This window comes from Indicator indicator, chromosome Z (genome assembly GCF_027791375.1).
Source record: "Indicator indicator isolate 239-I01 chromosome Z, UM_Iind_1.1, whole genome shotgun sequence".
NCBI lineage: Eukaryota > Metazoa > Chordata > Aves > Piciformes > Indicatoridae > Indicator > Indicator indicator.
In genome coordinates this window covers 20667620-20687994 of record NC_072053.1, presented here as the reverse complement: position 1 = coordinate 20687994, position 20375 = coordinate 20667620, and the positions used below count along the sequence as shown (strand labels likewise).

The following is a 20375-nucleotide window of genomic DNA, read 5'->3' as shown; positions in this document are numbered from 1 at the left end:
ATCATAACTTCTACAGTAGTATCTTACTAGTCTAAACACTTATTGCCTTTTTGAATGACAGGGCCTGTGTTTGCAATGAATTTTGGTTTTTTGTTGAGCTCATCAGTTAAATCTATTTCGCATGTTTCAAAATGTCATTATTTGTAACATTTCTTTAAATCTCTTTAGGCAGCACTTCGACTTTATACATGTAGTGCAGATTGCATTTAAAACTGGAGTATAGTAAATGTTTTTTAAAATGGGACTTAATGTTTTGAAGTAAATGCCATACATTTTTTGGTCACTGATGTAAAATTGTCTTTTAGACTATTTATAATCGGTGCAAGCTTGCTGTTAACTCCAGCCCTGCAGAAAGTAATGGCTCTTACGTCACACTTGCTCCAAGGTATGAGCTATATTATTTCTTCATTATACTGTTTTTAAAGAAGTATTTTACGAGTTTAGTTTTTTTGAATGATATGAGTGTACCTTTTTTAGTAAGTCTTGTGTTGATACAACACTTGAAGATTGTAAGCATACAGGAAGGCGAGGGAGAAATGTATCCACATCTACTGGTAGTAACTAGTATTCCTACTGATTACCTAAGAATTCCTTTAAAAAAAATCATGCCAGATTTCTTCAGTTTCATTGCTGAAATGATAAAACCAAATTTTTCAACCTGGGAGGAGAGGCCTTAATAAATGCTAATCTTCACAAGCTGCTTTTTATACCTTGTAAATTAAATTAGTAGGCTTGTGCTATATGTAAGCAGCATGTCTAATTGTTTATTATAATTGCACATGCATGGGAGTTGGAGTTACCTGAAACTTACTGTATTCTACCAAAGTAATGGTCGCCTGCTCACTGTCTTCTGGCAGGAAGTAATCCCTAAAACATGGCGAATGTGGGTGAATGTGAACTCTTTCCCTGGCTGCTCTTTCTTTAGTTTTCTTTGCCTATTGCTGCATCTTGTAGATGTGTTCAGTGTACTTGTCTTGAGCAGAGCACTTGATCAGAGCACTTAAGATGTCAGTTGTTAGGTCCATGCAAAGTTTGTTTGCATGGACAAAGTTTGTTGCCCTAAAGCAGATGCTATCTGGAGGTTGTATATCTGCAGAATAAGAGTAAATTGCCAAGACTTAATGACACAACCTTGTACCCTTTATTTAAGACCACCCAGTGTATGTTAAACATAGTTCAGTAAGTACACCATTTGGAAACATTAGTAGCTTTTGAAGCTTTCTGTAGCTTCAGAGCGCACTGATGGATGTAATACTGTAGTATGACTTGAGTATATGAAATAAATAACAGCTTTGGTAGCAAGCAGATAACAGTAAATGTTGGTGCAACTCAGATCTGAAAACTTTGAAACCTTTAGTCACACTACCTGTCATACCATGGTAATTTTATAATTTGGGAAATATTTAGGCTATGTACATAAAAACTCAGCTCTGGCTTAAGCAGTTTGTCCCTGGAAAATGCCAATTATTTCTCAATAGATACTCCATTTAAATTGAGCATATTGCCCTTTGACTCACCATTGCTTCATTACTCCGACAAATGTGGGGAAAGAAAACAAAGTGGCCTTATGTAAATGGACTTTGCTTTTCTGTTCTTCTTTCCTCTGAAGCAAAGGCTACCTGTCAGAAAAATATTGGCTTAATAAATCAAAATTTATATAAGCCTGACTAAGTCTAGCTGGGAGAAAAAGAAAAGAAAAAAGTAGTGTACTGTTGTTACCGCTAAGTGCTGTGGGTAGTAGAGCTAAGTGATGGAATCCCTATATATTTTTTGAAAACCTGCTGCACTAAAGGTTGGATAGGTGCTGGGTCTGGTCCTGGTCAACATCTTCATCAGTGACATTGATGAGGGGACAGACAGAGTGTCTGCTCAGCAAGTTTGCTGATGATACCAAACTGGGAGGCTTGGCTGATACACCTGAAGGCTGTGTGGCCATTCAGTGAGACCTGGACAGATTGGAGAGCTGGGCAGAGAGGAACCTAATGAGGTTCAACAAGGATAAGTGCAGAGTCCTGCACCTGGGAAGGAATAATAAACTGCACCAGTACAGGTTAGGAGGTGATCTGCTGGAGAGCAGCCCTATGGAGAAAGACCTTGGAGTCTGGTAGACAAGAAGTTATCCATGGGACAGCAATGTGCCCTTGTGGCCAAGAAGGCCAATGGGATCCTGGGGTGCATTAAGAGGAGTGTGTCCAGCAGATCCAGGGAGGTTCTCCTCCCCCTCTACTCTGCCCTGGTGAGACCTCACCTGGAATATTGCATCCAGTTTTGGGCTTCCTAGTTCAAGAGGGACAGGTATCTACTTGAGAGGGTCCAACAGAGGACTACAAGGATGATGAAGGGACTGGAGCACGTGCCCTATAAGGAGAGACTGAGAGACCTGGGGCTTTTTAGTCTGGAGAAGAGAAGACTGAGAGGGGATTTAATAAATGTTTATAAATATCTGAAGGCTGGGTGTCAAGAAGGAAGAGGACAGGCTCTTCTCAGTTGCACCCTGTGATAGGAGAAGGGGTAATGGATATAAACTACAACACAGGAGGTTCTACCTCAACATGAGGAGGAACTTCCTCACTGTGAGGGTGACAGAGAACTGGAACAGGTTCCCCAGAGAGGCTGTGGAGTCTCATCCTCAGGAGGCTTTCAAGACCCATCTGGATGCATTCCTGTGTGACCTGTGCTAGATTCTATGAGAGTTGGACTTGATCTCTGGAGGTCCCTTCCAATCCCTGACATCTGTGATCCTGTGATACAGAAATGTCTTTTATGCAGAAAGTACTTCCTGTTTCCTCCTGTTGCAGTGTGGTGGACTGAAATTTCCCTCCCACATTAACAGCACCAGACTAGCTCAGTTCAGAAGCAAATGTAGCTGTATTTACAAGCAAAAGCTACAGTCTACAATAGAACGCAATGAGTATATACAAAATGTACGGTATTTACAATATTTACAGATATGTACAATTAACAGAAACAGCACAAAACCCTCCTGGCCAAAGCTAGGAAAGCTGTCCCTCTGTCTCCCCCTTCCCTGCCTTCTCCAGACCCCCCCTGGCAGAAGGGAGAAAGACAAGAAGCAGAGAGGTTGTTAGAACTTAGCTTTCAAGGTCAGTATGCCAGTATGTTATTTCTGAAGCAAAGTCAGAAGAGAAGAGAAACGCAGAAAGCACCCTGCTAGACTGTCCATCAGAAAAACACCAGACAGACTGAACTTTGTTTTGAGTAATGACTCTTAAACATTTCCATCTCCCCAGTGGAAGTGTTTAGAATAATCAGTATTTTCCTTCTTACACCCAGTTGTCATTTATTTACATTCTTTTTTCTGCTCGAACTCTGTGAAAAGAAACTAAAGGCATAGCCTTAAGACCACCACACCTTCCCTCTGCACCCACAAAAAAAAAAAAATCCTGTAAACTTAAATTGCCTGATTGCTTGTTTCTCTTTGGTCCGCTGTTTTCTTTCTATAAGAAAACTGTCTTGTCCAGATATGTTACCTGCAGTGAGGAGAATGATAAAATTTTTTAAATGATGATGTAGTTTTTCTTCTGAGATGGCTGATGGTTGACTGCATGCTCAAATAGTAAGGTGTATTTTTCAAAGACCTTTCTAAGTAGGGGAATTCATAGAAAATGTTTCCTACTCTTGGTCATACTACTAACAATAACCTACTTTACATTGTTACAGCAACCAGAAGTGTTTCAAACCATGGAGTTATATTCCTAATGGAATTATGCCAATTTTCTGGCGTGTTGTATATTGGACATCACAGTTTTTAACATGGTAAGTCAAAAGAATGTATAACAAAGACTGTCATTTGTGTATGACTTCAAAGTGCAACATCTTAAAAGTCATAACATACTCTTTAAACACATACATCACTATTCCACAGAGCTATCTAATCATATTAGAGAAATTTCAGAGCCAACAAATAATTACTGTACTGAGCATACTTCTTTTTCTGCTCCTCTTCAGGTGACAGCCATTTGATGTTGGTGCACTTCTGTAGTTATAAGTGAGCAATTTACACACAGAGGTGTTTATGGTTAGATTATCTGGGGAAAAAAGCTTTAGGCAACCAGACACCAAAACAATTCCATACATAAGCTGGGTAATTTTTGAGTAATACTGTAAATTATTTAATTTTATTGGATATACTATATAAAGCTGCAGATACAGCTACCGCAAACAGCTTGTCTGTGGTTTTAGGTTAGATTCATATGCGTTTTCCGGTCATATTTTTGTAGCGCAGTCAAGAAAATCAGTGTTGGTAATGAGTTCTCGATTAACACACATTTTTCATGGTAAAGCTAGCTATATATTGCGTTTAGGGAGCTCATCTAAGGTTTGTCATCAGACCAGTACATTTAGAATGAAAACATACACCTAGGTAATGTGTTACAAGCTTGGGAATCTTTATCTTGAACACCCCTATCACTGCTAAACTACTTGTTTGGTTTTGGTTTGGTTGGGGTTTTTTAGTTGTTTTTGTTGCTTTGTTGTCTGATTTGGTTTGCTTTCCTCCTAGGATTCTGCTACCTTTCATGCAGTCATATGCTAGATCAGGAGGGTTCTCCATTACTGGAAAGATTAAAACTGCATTGATTGAGAATGCAATCTATTATGGCACTTACTTGCTGATTTTTGGAGCATTTTTAATATATGTGGCTGTAAACCCAAACTTCAATTTACAATGGTAAGAATAATGTTGTAAGCACTTGCATGATTCATTAGAAATTGTCACGAGTAATCTCTTCCATTGATGAAATGGGTCTTTTTATTAAAAAAAAAAATTTGTTTGGTTGATCTGAGTTTGGTAGGCAGTTGGAAGCTGTTGTTAATATTTTTGTGGAAAGGTTTTTTTGGGGGTTTTTTGACTATTCATAGACATTTATCTTTTGATTTTCTGATTTTTGATTTGTACAAGAGAAGAATCCTCTTGTATTTGCAGTCGGTGCTTTCCTCCCTACAAATGCATTTGCAAAGACAGTGCTGAAACTTTTTTAGTGTTTTCACAATAACGTTGTTAGAAATGTCTGTTGGTATTTCCTGTGTAGCACGTCTTTCTACTGTAGTTTATATTTAAAGGCAATAAGGTGGGTTAAAGTAATAGGTATTTATAATATTTCTAACGGTTTTCCATACTAGATACAGTAGTAAACACTGTCATGTAATACCTAGCTGCTTTCAATTTCTACCTCTGAATAACAATCCGAAAGCTGTTTCTTAAAGTGAGTGCCATTTTGGTGTTTTGACCTCAATACGTTTGCTTAAATTCCTGTTTTTTAAAGAAACATCTTCCTCTCCTTTGAAAACAGAAATTTTTGTCTTTCCTCCAGAGTGGGCAGAAACATGTGAGATGCAGAAAAATCATGGCAGCTTTAAATACAGCCATATAGCAGGCTGGCCCTAGGCAACAGTTACAAATGATACTGTCCGTTTCTATAAACTTGGAAGTCATATTAGTACATAGATTCTTCAAGGTTGCTTTCTTGTGGATGAGGAAGGAGGATGTTGCTCATTTGTTTTTCCTTTTAGTGATTGATTGGTTTCTTTATTCTTTCTTGTTATTGTGGGTTTTTTGTTTGGTTGGTGGTTTTTTGTTGATGGGTTTTTTGTTTTTCCTCAGGAACCAGCTTCAGACTATTGGGATAGCTGCTGCAAACACTTGGGGTCTCTTTCTTCTTGTTTTGCTTTTGGGTTATGGTTTGGTGGAAATTCCCCGTTCTCACTGGAATGGGGCCAAGAGGGGTTATCTACTCATGAAGACCTATTTCAAAGCTGCCAAACTAATGACTGAAAAAGCAGATGCAGAGGAGAATTTAGAGGATATTATGGAGGTAAGTAACTAGCTTTTGCTCTGAAATAAGTTAAGGCTGCTGTTAATCCTCTCTGAATTTCATTATGTTGGACTCTTGTGGCAAAAAAACATGTAAACTTACTATAAAATACCAGTGAGTTAAGAAACTCATCCTAGAAAATCGTCCCTCTTGGTAATTGATCTTGTATAAAAATCAAAAGCAAAATAATCCATGACGTGAAGACCTTGGGAACTTGATAGCCATTATTTGTTGGTTTTATTCTTTTAGGGACACCTGTGGAGTAAAATTGTTCACTTATGAATAACATTCCAGAGTGAACTTCAAAATAAAATGTATACATACAATGTGTAATAAATGTTCCCCTAGTGTTCTTGCAAACTGTGTATGTCTGCTTTTATGCTCTGCTACCAGTATGTTTCTGGAATTTTGAAGATTTTAGAAGTTGGACTTGTGGGACTTGTGCAGTGTGCCTTTTAAGAAGTCTTTTGAGAGTTTGTTTATTTGTGAGTGAACCGTGGGTTTTAATGTAGTTTAAGAACTGAATGTAAATGCAACCCATTGAATAGCTAGCTATTCCCTGTTCTACTGCTCTGGTACCATGGCTTGGAAATAATACTTCTGAAGAGTGGTAGGACAGAGTGTTAACTTCTGTGATATGTCAGCATAAAATAATAGTAGAATCTTTATTCATGTGTAATAGCATTTTGAGGAAATTGCTAAAAAACATGTTACTGTGACATAACTACACAATGGAATGGAATATATCAATATTGGAGAGGACCTATGCCTGTCATCTAGTTAACTGGCTGACCACTTTAGGACTGACTAAAAGTCAAAGCAAATTAAGAACATCGTCCAAATGTCTGAAGAGTGAGGTGCTGATCTCTTTTCCCTGGTATGCAGTGGTAGGATGTGTGGGAATGGTTCAGAGCTGCACTGTGCGATTTTTGGACTAGATATTAAGAAGTATTTCTTTACCAGGAAGGCAGTTAAACACTGTAACTGGCTTCCAGAGAAGTGGTTGGTGTCCGAAGCCTGTCAGTGTTCTAAGAGGCATTTGGACAATGCCCCTAACATGCTTTAACTTTTGGTCAGACGTGAAGTGGTGAGGCAGTTGGACCAGATGATCATTGTCAGTTTCTTCCACCTGGAGATGTTCCATTCTGTTCTGCTCTATACCCTTAAACACAGTATACCTTGTGCCTCAAAAGCTTTTCCAGTGTTTAAAATCCCAAAGTTTTGGCAGAGGCACTAGGTCTGGCACCAGGTATTGATGTAATGTGTTCACCTGTTCAAAAATCTCACCATATTGTTAGAGAACTACTTGAGCTTCTGAATTTTTTAGCACTGTTCCTAGGGCTCTAAAATCTGGTTTCACTGACCTCAGACTTTTTGTTGTGACATCTTTAGTTAACCATGTGAAAGAGCAGAAATGTGTAGTAGTTTGAAGGTTGTACTAAACTTTTGAGTCTTGTGGTGACATCCCAAATTCAGGGACCAGGGAGACAGAAAACATTCCTGAAAAGATCTTGTACTAGACTGCTGCCTTATACTAGATTATCCTTTAAGTCAGGTACAGTGACTAAAAGGTTGAGATTACATCATACACAACATAAAATATATATTATTGCTAATGCATGATAAAATCTTGTTTCAAGGTTTGATGTTTCATATTTAATTTTTCCCCCTGTCCTTCTGTCTAGAAGCAATTGAACTATAACTTAGAAATTGTGGACAATATTTTATTTTCAACCATCATAGGAAACCTGATGAATAAGAATACCAGATTGTAAATGTCATTTACTGGTGTGCTGAGTCACAGAATATTATTTCTCTCCTAGTTTAGTTTAGACTCTAATTTTCTTCCTTTATCAGAGATTCTAAAGATACAGGAATCTATAGTACTGGATGATACTTCCTTTTTTGAGGGGGGCAGGGAAAGTTTGGTTGGTTTTCTTTTTCAAATATGAATGTTAGGACTGACCCTTATGGACATTCTTGCAAGATTTTGTTTGTTTTCAGTATGTATTTGGATTATGAAAAATTCCCACATTCCAATCAGATCAAGGGGGAACTCAGTACAACTGACAGACATCTGTTAGAACAGCCTTCTATAGTTTGAAGGACTGTCTATATCCTTTTAGGCTCTCTTGTCACACTAAACAAATACAATCCTTCTGTCTGCCTAATCATCCTATTTGAGAAGATTTCTAAACCTTTGCAATTGTTTCGGTCCTCCAGACTTTAGAACTTACCTATTTATTTTTTTGTAAAGTGCTCGTTGTGACAACAATTAAAAAGCATCAAAAGGTCATGTCTGAATTGCCAGTGTAGGATCAAGAATAAAATCTCGTTCTCACTAAGACTGATAAACTGCTAGAGCCACTTCTGACACAACATACATAGATAGCTGTTAGGTAGCATCTTGGCTGCAGCAACTACAATGTGCTAGAATTTGAGATCCTCAAATCTTAAGGATGTATTCCAAGCTTACAACCCTGGACTTCAGGCATGCAGCCTTTGATTGTGTCAGGGATCTGCTGGCCAAAATATTGTGGGACAAAGCCCTAGAGGGAAGCGGGGCCCAGGACAGCTGATCAATGTTCAAGGATCACCTTATCTGTGCCCAGGAGCAAAGTACACCAACAAAGAGGAAGGCAGGAACGAGCAAGGAGCTGCTGGACACACTGTCACACAAAAATAAACTGTACAAGGAATGGAAGAAAGGACAACTAGAATGGGGGCATATAAGGAAGCTGTCCAAGAAGCACGAGACCTGGTTAGAAAAGCTAAAGCTCAGTTAGAATTAAATCTAGCCAAGGAGGTCAATTGAACAGTAAATACAGGTAAATTAATAGTAAAAAGACTAGGGAAGGTGTAGGCCTCTGCAAGTTTTTAAGGCCAGGCTGCATGTGGCTGTGGGCGACCTGATACAGTGGAAGGTGTCTCTGCCCAAGACAGAGGGATTGGAATTAGATGATTCTTGAGGTCCCTTCCAACCCTGACAATTCTGTGATCTTCTTATGACTGATAAATGACAAATGATCTCAGAAATGAGGTATATGGAAATGAATATCAGGAAGATATAATATGAAGCAGTGTAAATGGTATTCATCAAGCTGCTTGAAGTAAAAAAAGTGAAATTAAATGAGGTAGGATAGAAACTCCTCCTCTTTACCTACAACTAAACCATGAAAGTATTTTCCAGCATTCATGCATAGAAACCAATCTTCTATGCACTGTTTGCATGCTTACATCATGTTTTTTTTTAAAAAAAACAATGTACATATTCTTTATATATAATTGAAATAGTATCTTTCATTAGATGTCTAGTAAAGCTGTGGCTTTTAGGAAGGTCTGCTGATTTTAAGATCTTAGAATTATCTCTTTCATTGGGAGGGCTGGAGCTCTTACCTGACCTTGTATATTTTTTTGAAATATTTTTAACATAATGAAACAATGCTGTTCTATTTGTTTTCCTCAACAGGAAGTTCGAAAAGTAAGTGAGAGTATCAAGTATAACCACCCATTGAGAAAATGTGTTGATACAATACTGAAGAAGGTAATAAATTACTCGTCTTCAGTCATAATTGTTTAATTGGAAGGAGGTACTTCCTACACCCACAGAATACTTGGATGTTATTTTCTTTTCCCCTTAACTCATAATCCTGGATTGACAACTTGCAAATCTCTGACCAAAATTTGAGTCTGAATTCTTTGTGGAATGCTTTCTTCATGTAATTATCTGCTCTATTTTGATATATGTAATATTTTAGAAACAGAAAAATCTATGGTTAGAGTGAGCTTTTCAGTTGCATGAAATGCTCCATTTACAATTAAGTAACAAAGAGCACTTGCTACTCCTTTGTCCTCCGGCTAATTTTCCCTTTTCGTTCCAGTGCCCTACTGAGTACCAGGAAAGAATGGGTAGGAATATGGATGATTATGAAGATTTTGATGAAAGACAGAACAGTTATCCAAGTGAAAAAAGTTTGGTCAAACTTCACAAGCAGGTATATTAATAAACAAGAAAATGCTTCACTTACGCTAATATAATGAGAATAAATGCTAGTCAAAGATTTTGCACTTTGTCTGAATTGATGTGAGGTTTAGGATTGCTACTTAACTGTTCTCAGTGAAGTAAAACATAGAAATTTAATATCCCAGATGACATTTAGATCACTTTTCTGGATGTGTAAAGTATTGTTCTTGTGTTATATCTTGACAATGTTTTAACCATCTGTCAGTAAGCCTTGTAATGACTCATTGACAGTACATACTAAAAACTAAATGGTAATAAAGTCCTGGTACTCAGGCGCAAAAATAAAGCAGTACATTGGAAGAAGTAGGCTGTTACTGCTACAGAAGATTGTGATGGCAAGTGTCAGGAGGATGGAGCCCGATTTCTCAGTCATGTCCAGTGACACAGGACAAGGGGCAATGGACACAAACTGGAACACAGGAGGTTCCACATAAGCTAAATGTGGCAAATCGCAGGAACAGGCTGCCTAGAGAGGTTGTGGAGGTTCCATCTGGGGGCTTCAAAGCCTGCCCGTATGTGTTCCCATGTGGTTTACTCTGTGATCCTGCTGTAACAGAGGGGTTGGACTAGATCTTCAGCAGTCCCTTCGAACCCTTACCATTTTGTGATGAGTAGGGGATTTCCTGCAAAACTCAGGAATCATGTAGGTAGTCTTCTTATAATTTATATATTTAGAGAACTAACTGCCTGCCTTTATGAGTATACAGAATTAATATTTCAGATTCAGTGATGTAGACATTTTTGAAGGATTTTGCAAGGCAAGGCTTTTCTCTGGTTTCTTGGAAAAGATACTTTATAACTATAATTTCCTGGAATTTATTGTAGGTGATCTATTCAGTGCAGAGACATCGGCGAACGCAGGTCCAATGGGAAATTCTTTTAGAGCAAGCCTTTTACTTAGAAGATGTGGCAAAAAACGAAACCAGTGCAACTCGACAGTTTGTTCATACCTTTCGTTCCCGAGAACCAGAGAATAAAATCCTTCAGTATTTCTACACACCAACTGTTGGTAAGGGCTGTCATGCAGGTTTTGGACATGTAAAGGCGTAAGTGGTACCATTTTGTAAGAAGAGCTGATTGTTCTGTTATGTAAAAAGTTGGGTTACAGTAGAAAGAAGCAGGTGTGCATCTCAGTGAGTTCATATACAGAATAGCTATCAGGGACTGATCTACACTCTTCACCATAAGCTTGATTTTTTACTAATTTTCAAAACACATTTAACAGGAGTTGCATATTGCATTGGCAATAGCAAACTTGGAAGCCTTAGAAGAAGAAAAGGTAGTAGCATTAGATTATTGGGTCATGGCTACCTTCTGCACTTGTGGGATATTGAGGTTGCTCTGCTCTTCCAGTAAAGCAAAGTGTAAAAGGCTCTTGTCTGTCACATACCAAACATTAGGAGATGCAGCAGATGGTGCATGTTTTCAGAAATCATCTTCTCCTAATTACGTTTTAAGTTGTTGTGCACTTACAATGAGTTATTTCAAGGTTGGGACAATATAAATTTACAGCTTAAGTTTTGTTTCCAAGAGAGTAACAGATGAATGATAAAGTGGATCACCCATAATTACCTAGGTCAAAAGTGAACAGTTCCCAGTCTGTTTGCAAAACTTGCCTCCCAGATCCCACTTTGTGTTACCCATTTGTACATATGATTCCTTAGGGCTGAGCCAGACCCCTAGACATTGGAGAAACCCCTGAAATTAAGTGCGTGACCCTACAAATTGCAGCCTTGATTTTAAGGGCATGAATGCAAGAAGCACAAATACAGGCTGGGGAGTGACTGGCTGGAGAACAGCCCTGAGGAGAGGGACTTGGGGGTACTAGTGGACGAGAAGCTCAACATGAGCTGTCAATGTGCACTTGCAGCCCAGAAAGCCAACCAAATCCTGGGCTGCATCAAGAGAAGTGTGGCCATCAGGTCAAGGGAGGTGATTCTCCCCCTCTACTCAGCTCTGGTGAGACCCCACCTGGAGTACTGTGTCCAGTTCTGGAGCCCCTATTACAAGAGGGATATGGACATGCTGGAACGTGTCCAGAGAAGGGCCACCAGGATGATCAGAGGGCTGGAGCACCTCTGCTATGAGGAGAGACTGAAAGAGTTGGGGCTGTTCAGTCTGGAGAAGAGAAGGCTCTGAGGTCACCTTCTTGTGGCCTTCCAGTATCTGAAGGGGGCCTACAAGAAAGCTGGGGAGGGACTTTTTAGGGTGTCAGGTAGTGACAGGACTAGGGGAATGGAATAAAGCTGGAAGTGGGGAGATTCAGGCTGGATGTGAGGAAGAAGTTCTTCCCCATGAGAGTGGTGAGAGCCTGGAATGGGTTGTCCAGGGAGGTGGTTGAGGCCCTGTCCCTGTAGGTGTTTGCAGCCAGGCTGGATGAGGCTCTGGCCAGCCTGATGTAGTGTGAGGTGTCCCTGCCCATGGCAGGGGGGTTGGAACTAGATGATCCTGTGGTCCCTTCCAACCCTGACTGATTCTATGATTCTAAGTTTGTAAGTTTTTGTAAGGGAGTTCAGCTTCTGCTTGTGTTATTTTCATTAACCCATTCTGGATGTGTGTGTTTTGTTTTTTTCAGAATGGTACTGGGAATGTCTTCTACGACCATGGTTTTACAGGGTGCTTGCAGTTGTTTTGGCCACGTTCTCTGTAATTGTTGTGTGGTCAGAGTGCACGTTTTTCAGTACAAAACCAGTTTTATCCCTATTTGCAGTTTTCATACAGCTGGCAGAAAAGACATATAATTATATATACATAGAGGTAAGTTTCAGATAATCATTCAAAATCTTCTCAGATAGTTTGTTATTACAGTAGTAGACCATAGTAAATTTAGAGTAAGTTTTTAAATCTGTTAACTTTCAGAAGGTCTCCAAAATATAGAATACCAAACTTTTCCTCTGGTTTTCTTCCTTTTGCCAGTTCATACAGCTCTCGAGTGTGGGTTGAAGATGTGACCCAGTTGAGATAAATGTCATGTGTTGAGTAATTTGTGAAACATAAGTTTGGAGTTTAAGTGCTTAGACTCTCTATCTAATCAGCCATGTGTGTGACCTCTATCCTAAACAGGAATTTGCTGCTCATCAAAAATCTAGTTGTACATTTGACTAGTGTAAGTGTGCACAAGTTTTATCAGCAAAGAAACTGAGCTGAAAAATTCCAAGCAGACTAACAAAATAGGTTGAATTGAAAACACTTGCTTTTATCACTTTTTGTGGAAAGAAATCTCAAATGAATCAGTAATTATCAAGGCAATTACAGCAACTTCATTCACATAGCAGGAAGAATAAATGTTCTCAAGGTCAGTTGTGTTAGCTTATATAAAGAACAGAAAGCATCAGATATCATTCTCAATTTAAATAGGTCAGACTCCTAAAACTCTAGTCAGAGCTGATGTTCTCCTCTCATCTCAAAGTGAGAAAATCATACTGCAGTCAACCTATTGCATGCACAAACTATGTGCTGAATGCATGAAAGCCTTCAGTAGAGTTCTACATTTAAACAACTTTTTTATGCTGTTTTTCTTCCAGATGGCCTGTTTTCTTACCATCTTTTTCCTAAGTATCTGTGTTTATTCTACTGTCTTCAGGATCCGTGTCTTTAACTATTATTACTTAGCTTCACATCATCAGACAGATGCATACAGTCTCCTTTTCAGTGGCATGTAAGTATGTCGCATGTATTTTGCAGATTTTCTTTCAAATACTTGATTGAAAATATCCATGAAACTTTCATTTATATTCTTTCATTTATAATTATATGGCTGTAAACCCTGACCAGCTGTAAATCATTATTCTCTTCTGCAGCTAGCGTTGATCTGCTTGAAGGTAGGAAGGCTCTGCGTAAGAATCTGGTCACTTTGGAACGATGGGCTGAGATGAATTGTGTTGAGGTTTAACAAAGCCATATGCCAGGTCCTGCGCTTGGGACTCAACCACATGCAGTGCTACAGGCTTAGGGCAGAGTGGCTGGAAAATTGTCTGGCAGAAAAGGACCTAGTGGTGCTGTGTGCCCAGGTGGCCAAGAAAGCCAACAGTGTCTTGGCCTGTATCAGGAATAGTGTAACTGGTGCGAGTACGGAAGTGATCGTTCCACTGTACTTAGTATGGTGAAGCTGCACTTCAAATACTGTATTTAGTTTTGGGGCCCTCATTACAAGAAGGCCCTGACATTGAGTTGCTGGACCATGTCCAGAGCAGGGCAACAAACGTGGAGAGGGGTCTGGAAAACAGGTCTTCTGAGAAGTGTCAGGGAATTGTGATTGCTTGGTTTGGAGAAGAGGAGGCTGAGGGGAGACCTTATTACTCTCTACAACTACGTGAAGGGAGGTTATAGTGATGTGGGTGTTGGTCTCTTCTTCCAGGTACTCAGTGATAGAACAAGAGGAAACAGTCTCAAGTTGTACCAGGGGAGGTCTAGATTGAAAATTACGAAAAATTTCTTTATTGAAAGAGCAGTCAAGCGTGGAACAGGCTGCTTGGTGACTTCAGACATGGTTTAGTGGTGATGGTAGTGTTGGGTTGATGGTTGGACTTGATTTTAGAAGCCCTGTCCAAACTTAAATGAATCTGTGTATTTATGATTTCTTTATATTTTTAGTGCAATAAGGTGTTTTAATGCTATTTCCTCTTGCATTTCTGCAGGTTATTTTGCCGTCTTACTCCACCATTATGCTTGAACTTTTTGGGCTTGACCCATATGGATGCAACAATCTCCCACAAAAACACTCAGCCAACTGCTTATACATCTGTAAGTATGGAAAATGTGGATTTGAGCCATCTGAATGGCTTGGAGTATAGGCAAAATATTTTAAAATACTACTTATAGTAAGATTCAGATATTGAGACCTTTTTCACTAGTATTAATAAGGCTTTTGATCATAGAATCATAGAATTACTAGGGTTGGAAGGGACCTCAAGGATCATCTAGTTCCAACCTCTCTGCCATGGACACGGACACCTTACAGTATATCAGGTTGTCCAGAGCCACATCCAGCCTGGCCTTAAAAACCTCCAGGGATGGGGCTTCTACCACCATCCTGGGCAACCTGTTCCAGTGTCTCACCACCCTCATGGTGTAAAACTTCTTCCTAATATCTAATTTGAATCTACAGATTTATATTTTTTTTTCATTCCCTCTAGTCCTATCATTACCTGACACCCTAAAAAGTCCCTCCCCAGCTTTCTTGTAGGCCCCTTTAAGATACAGGAAGGCCACAATAAGGTCTTCTCAGTGCCTACTCTTCTCCAGACTGAATATCCCCAATTCTTTGTCTGTCCTTATAACAGAGGTGCTCCAGCCCTCTGATCATCCTGGTGGCCCTTCTCTGGACACATTCCAGCATGTCCATATCCCTCTTGTAATAGGGGCTCCAGATGTGGATGCCGTACTCCAGGTGGGGTCTCACTAGAGCGGAGTAGAGGGGGAGAATCACCTCCCTTGACCTGATGGCTATGCTTCTCTTGATGCAGCTCAGGATGTGATTGGCTTTCTGGGCTGTAAGTGCACACTGGTCGCTCTACCACAGCCTCCTCATAGGCAGGCTTAGGAATTGTGAGTTAGATGACAGTGGATTGAATTCTGAATGACGGATAGAGTTCAGAGGGTTGTGGTCAGTGGAGCAGTCTAATTGGAGGCCTGTGACAAGTGGTATTCCCCGGGGGTCATTACTGAATCTGGTCCTGTTCAGTGTATTTAACAACCACCTGCTTGAAGGGGTAGAGTATACCCTCAGCAAGTTTACTGATGACACAAAACTGGGAGGTGTAGCTGATGCAGCAGGAGGCTCTGCTGCTCTTAGGTGTCACCTGGAGAGTTGGGTGGAAGGGAACCTTATGAAGGTCAACAAGGGCAAGTGTAAGTTGCTGCATTTAGGGAGGAGTAGTCCTGTGTATCTCTAAGTTGGGAGCTGACCTGCTGGAAGGGTGCTCTGTGGACAAAGGCCTGTGACTCCTGGTAGAGAACAGGATGACCATGAGCCAGCAATGTACCCTTTTGCCCAAGAATGCCAAAGACATCCTGGAATATATCAAGAAGAGTGTGGACAGCAGGTCAAGGGAAATTCTCCTTCCCTCTACTCTTGACTAGAGGAGTACCTGGAGTACTGTGTCCAGTTCTGGGCTCCCCAGTTCAAGAAGGTTAGGGACCTGCTTGAAAAGGTACAGCAAAGGGCTACAAAGATGATTAGGGGAAGAGAACATCTCTTATGTAGAAAGACTGGAGAATTTGGAGCTTTTTAGTCTGGAGAAGACTAAGGGGGACTCTTATGAATGCTTATAAAGGCTTTAAGGGCGAATGTCAGGAGGATGGGGCCAGTTATTTTTCAGTAGTGTCCAGTGACAAGGATGAGGTTATAGTCAGAAACCTGAACATAGAAAGTTGCATCTAAACATAAGCAGGAACTTTACTTTTAGGGTGGTGGAACACTGGACCAGGCAGTTCAGAGAGGTGGTGGAGCATCCATCTCTGGACACAATCCTGTGCAAACTGATCTAGCTGAACCTACTCTTGCAGTAGGGTTGGACTAGATCATCTCCAGAAGTCCCTTCCAACCCATATCATTCTCTGATCCTATGACTAGAACAGGAGTTTGGTAATGATTGGTAAGAGTCATCATTAGCTCAATCTTCATTTTTTTTCTCTTTATCCTAAGAAAATAAAGTATTATGCTGAAGAGTTCAGACTGTTATGTCTGGAGAGCTGTAGCTTTCACTGACTTTAGTATGACATCTTTATAGATCGGAGGCAAACCTTCAAGTGATAGAATGAGAGGAATAGCCTAAAATTGCATCAGGAGAGATTTAAATTGACAGTAGGAAAATTTTCTTTACTTAAAGGGTAGTCAGGCATTGGAACAGACTGCCCAGGGAGGTGGAGTCACTGTCACTGGAGGTGCTGAAAAAACACGTAGATATCCTCATAAGTAAACAAGAAAGTGGGTTAGATGGTTGGGCAGTGAGGTGGATTGGTATCTGGCTCATCAACAGAGTTCAGAGAATTGTGATCTACAGTGCAGAGTCCAGTTGGAAGCTTCTGGCCATTCCTCAGGGACCAGTTTTGTTGGATATCTTCATCAGTGACCTGGATGAGGGGCATACCCTCAGCAAGTTTGCTGATAGAAGACTAGACAGGGTGGCTGACACAGCAGAAGGCTGTGCTGCCATCCAACAAGATGTGGACAGGCTGGAGAGCTGGGCAAAGGGGAACCTCATAAAGTTTAACGAGGAGAAGTGCAGAGTCCTGCATCTGGGAAGGAATAACAGCAGGCACCAGTACAGACTAGGGTTCATCCTGGAAAGCAGCTCCGTGGAGAAAGGCCTTGGAGTCCTAGTGGACAGTCAGTTATCCACAGGACAGCAATGTGCCCTTGTGGCCAAGAGTGCCAATGGCATCCTGGGGTACATTAAGTGTGTCCAGCAGGCCTAGGGAGATTCTCCTCCACCTCTACTCTGCTCTGGTAAGACCACACCTGGAATACTGTGTCCAGTTTTGGGCTTGCTGATTCAAGAGAGACAGGGATCTGCAATAGAGAACTACAAGGTTTATGAAGAGACTTGAACACTTCTCTGATGAAGAAAGACTGAGAGAACTGGAGCTGGTTAGTCTTGAGAAGGGATCTTATCAGTGTCCATAAATATCTGAGGGGTGGGTGTCAAGATGAAAGTGCCAATCTCTTTTCAGTAGTGTCCAGTGATAGGACATGGAACAATACAGGAAGGTGGAAGGAGGTTCCTGCAGAGTCACAGGCATCCCCCTTCCCTTTCTACACATCCCCCTTAGATATATTTACGTAATAGGTATGAGGTTCTGGAGGTAGAGGGGAATGAAGATGGAGACAAGGATCCATCCAGTGAGTCACCCAGAGCTTGTCACTCACACCCCCACGCTTTAGGACTTCATCAACGAGGAAGAAAAGGAGGATAATTGTAGTAAGTGACTCTGGCCTTGCAGAACAGGTATGAGGCTCTGCAGGAGGAATGGTTGTAAGCGAGGACAAGGGAAGGCCAGAAGTGCCACCAAGGCTGATTTGTCCTAGGCCGGCCATGAAAACTTACCCTGAAAAGAAAAATTGAGTCACTGTAAATAGGAGGCTCTCTGCTGAGGGGAGTAGAAGGCCTGATATGCAGGCCAAACCTGCTCGATAGGGAGATCTGCTGTCTCCCTGGTGCCCAGGGAAAGGATGTCATAGGAAAACTTCCCACCTGTGGGAGGCCTTCAGGTTATTACCCACTTCTGGTCTTTCAAGTGGATAGTGATGATGTAACAACAAGAGGCTCACAATCAATTAAAAGAGACTTCAGGGCCTTGGGGCAACTGGTAAAGGGATCAGAAGCTCAGGTTGTGTTCTCCTCCATCCCTCTGACATCAGCAGTGGACAAGGGAATATATAGGAAGAGCCAACAGCTCAATTCAAGGCTCTGTGACTGGCGCTGTCAACAGGGCTTTGGGTTTTACAAATACAGCTTGGTATACAGGGCTCCAGTGCTAAGAGTAGCAAATGGGTTGCACCTGTTCCAGAGAGGCATAAGGAATTGGGGGTAGGAGTTAGCAGGGCTCATTGATAGGGCTTTGAACTAGATTTGAAGGGGGAAAGGAGTTAATAATCTCATGCCTGCCTGTGACACAGTGGGGCTGCTGCACAGCAGGGGCAGAGGGAATGGAGAACTAATAAGGACTCTTAACTTGTTACCCTGAGACAAGCCAGGGATGATACACTAAGACACCCCAAGGGAATTAAGGGAGATTCACCTAAGAGGGTGACACAGCCAGCCCAGCTGAAGTGCCTCTAGGCAAATGCACACAGCTTGGGCAATAAACAGGATCAATTAAGGGCCACTCTGCTGCTGGGATGCCATGACATGGTGGCTATTACTGAAACTTGGTGGGCTGATTCCCATGATTCGAGTGTAAGGATAGATGGATACAAATATTCAAGGGTACAGTATTTAATAATGGGTACAGTGTGTCAGTGTGAGCTGAAATTCCCCCACACCAACAATAACCAGGTTAGCTCAGTCTGGAAGCAAATGAAGGCTGTATTTACAAGTAGAATCTACAATCTATGATGAAATGCAATGAATATGTACAAATATACAACATTTACAACATTTACAAATATATACACTCAACAGAAAAGCACAACCAAGCTCCCTTTGCTTCTCCCCAAAGGGGACCTTTCCCAAGGGGCCTCTCTCCCAGGGGCCTCCCCCCCAGGCCCCTGGCAGAAAGCAGAGTTAGCTAAAGCAGAAAAGTTAACTTAGCTCGCCAAGGTCAGTACGTGTTATCTTCAGCCAAAAGAGAAGAAGAAACAGCAGCCAAACAGCCCAGCAAGTTGCCCCAACTGCGGACTCCCCACTTTGTTTTGAGTAGTAGTTCTTAAACATTTTTATCTCTCCAATGGAAGTGTTTAGAACAATCGTTATTTTGCTTTCTTACACCCAATAGTGACTTATTTACACTCTTTCACTTTCTCTGCTTGAACTTTGAGAACAAAAATTAAAAAGACAGTTTCAAACCATTACAGTCTACTCCTTCTAAACAATTCCATTGGCTGCTACTACTATTTGTCTAATCTAAAATAATATCTACAACGAGTGAAAAAAGACCATAGTCCATTCCGGCTATCTCAGATGTAGATGACTCAAAAGAGTCAAATCACAGGAAGAACAGCAAACAGCAGCTGTTTCGTCGCAGATGGAGTGAAGAAAGGAACAGGGACTCTCAGGTGACTCAGGGCTCTCAGGGTTCTTAGGGTTCGTGCACTGTAGATTTTACGGATTCTCTTCTTGGGTGCGATGTCGTATCTGCACAACACTGAATTTAACCTCTCTCAGCCAAAGTTAGATTTCTTTGTGGAATACACTGAATTTCAGCATTTTCTTGCATCACCCAATAGGTGTGACCAGGACCTTCAGCAGAAACCACCCCTTGGGCAGGCTTGGCCTCTCCTGAAGGAGAAAATACCCAAACAGTTTTGCCTAACAGATTCTTTTCTCTGATAACAGGAACTCTATCACCTTCTTCCTTTCACAACAAATCTGATTGGGCAGGTCCAGCTCGATTCACTGAACCTCTACTATTCACCAACCAGGTTGCTTGTGCTAAATGTTTCTCCCAGTTCTTCAAAGATCCAACCCCCATGGCTTTGAGAGTGGTTTTCAGCAAACCGTCGTAGCGTTCGATCTTCCCTGCAGCTGGTGCATAGTAGGGAATGTGGAATATCCACTCGATGCCGTGCTCTTTGGCCCAGTTTTTCACAAGATTGTTCTTGAAATGAGTTCCGTTGTCTGACTCAATCCTCAAACCAGGCCTCAAGATCTTCCATTCGAGCTCTCTGTGTTACCAAAGCCATCCACTTAGACCAGGTAGCATCTGTTGCATGATGTGGTGAAGAACCTTTGCCTTCGAACATCCAATTCAGAACTGGCAATCTAGGAACTAGAAGAAGTTGTGACTCAATTCCAGTCACTTCAGAAGCAGCTTTTACTCCTTCATAAGCAGCTAAATCTCTTTCTCTGTTGGAGTGT

The 20375-nt window shown here is 41.1% G+C and overlaps 1 protein-coding gene across 1 annotated transcript in view; it reads left to right on the top strand.

The window, feature by feature from the left end:
* The window catches only part of LMBRD2 (LMBR1 domain containing 2), a 34427-nt gene that overhangs the window by 249 nt on the left and 13803 nt on the right, over positions 1-20375 (top strand). Inside the window, exons 2-11 of the mRNA XM_054397779.1 lie at positions 306-385; positions 3679-3774; positions 4520-4687; positions 5621-5831; positions 9301-9375; positions 9713-9826; positions 10681-10864; positions 12431-12612; positions 13380-13513; positions 14493-14598. Of these exons, the coding sequence (XP_054253754.1) occupies positions 306-385; positions 3679-3774; positions 4520-4687; positions 5621-5831; positions 9301-9375; positions 9713-9826; positions 10681-10864; positions 12431-12612; positions 13380-13513; positions 14493-14598 (1350 nt within the window). The remainder of the gene's footprint in view (positions 1-305; positions 386-3678; positions 3775-4519; positions 4688-5620; positions 5832-9300; positions 9376-9712; positions 9827-10680; positions 10865-12430; positions 12613-13379; positions 13514-14492; positions 14599-20375) is intronic.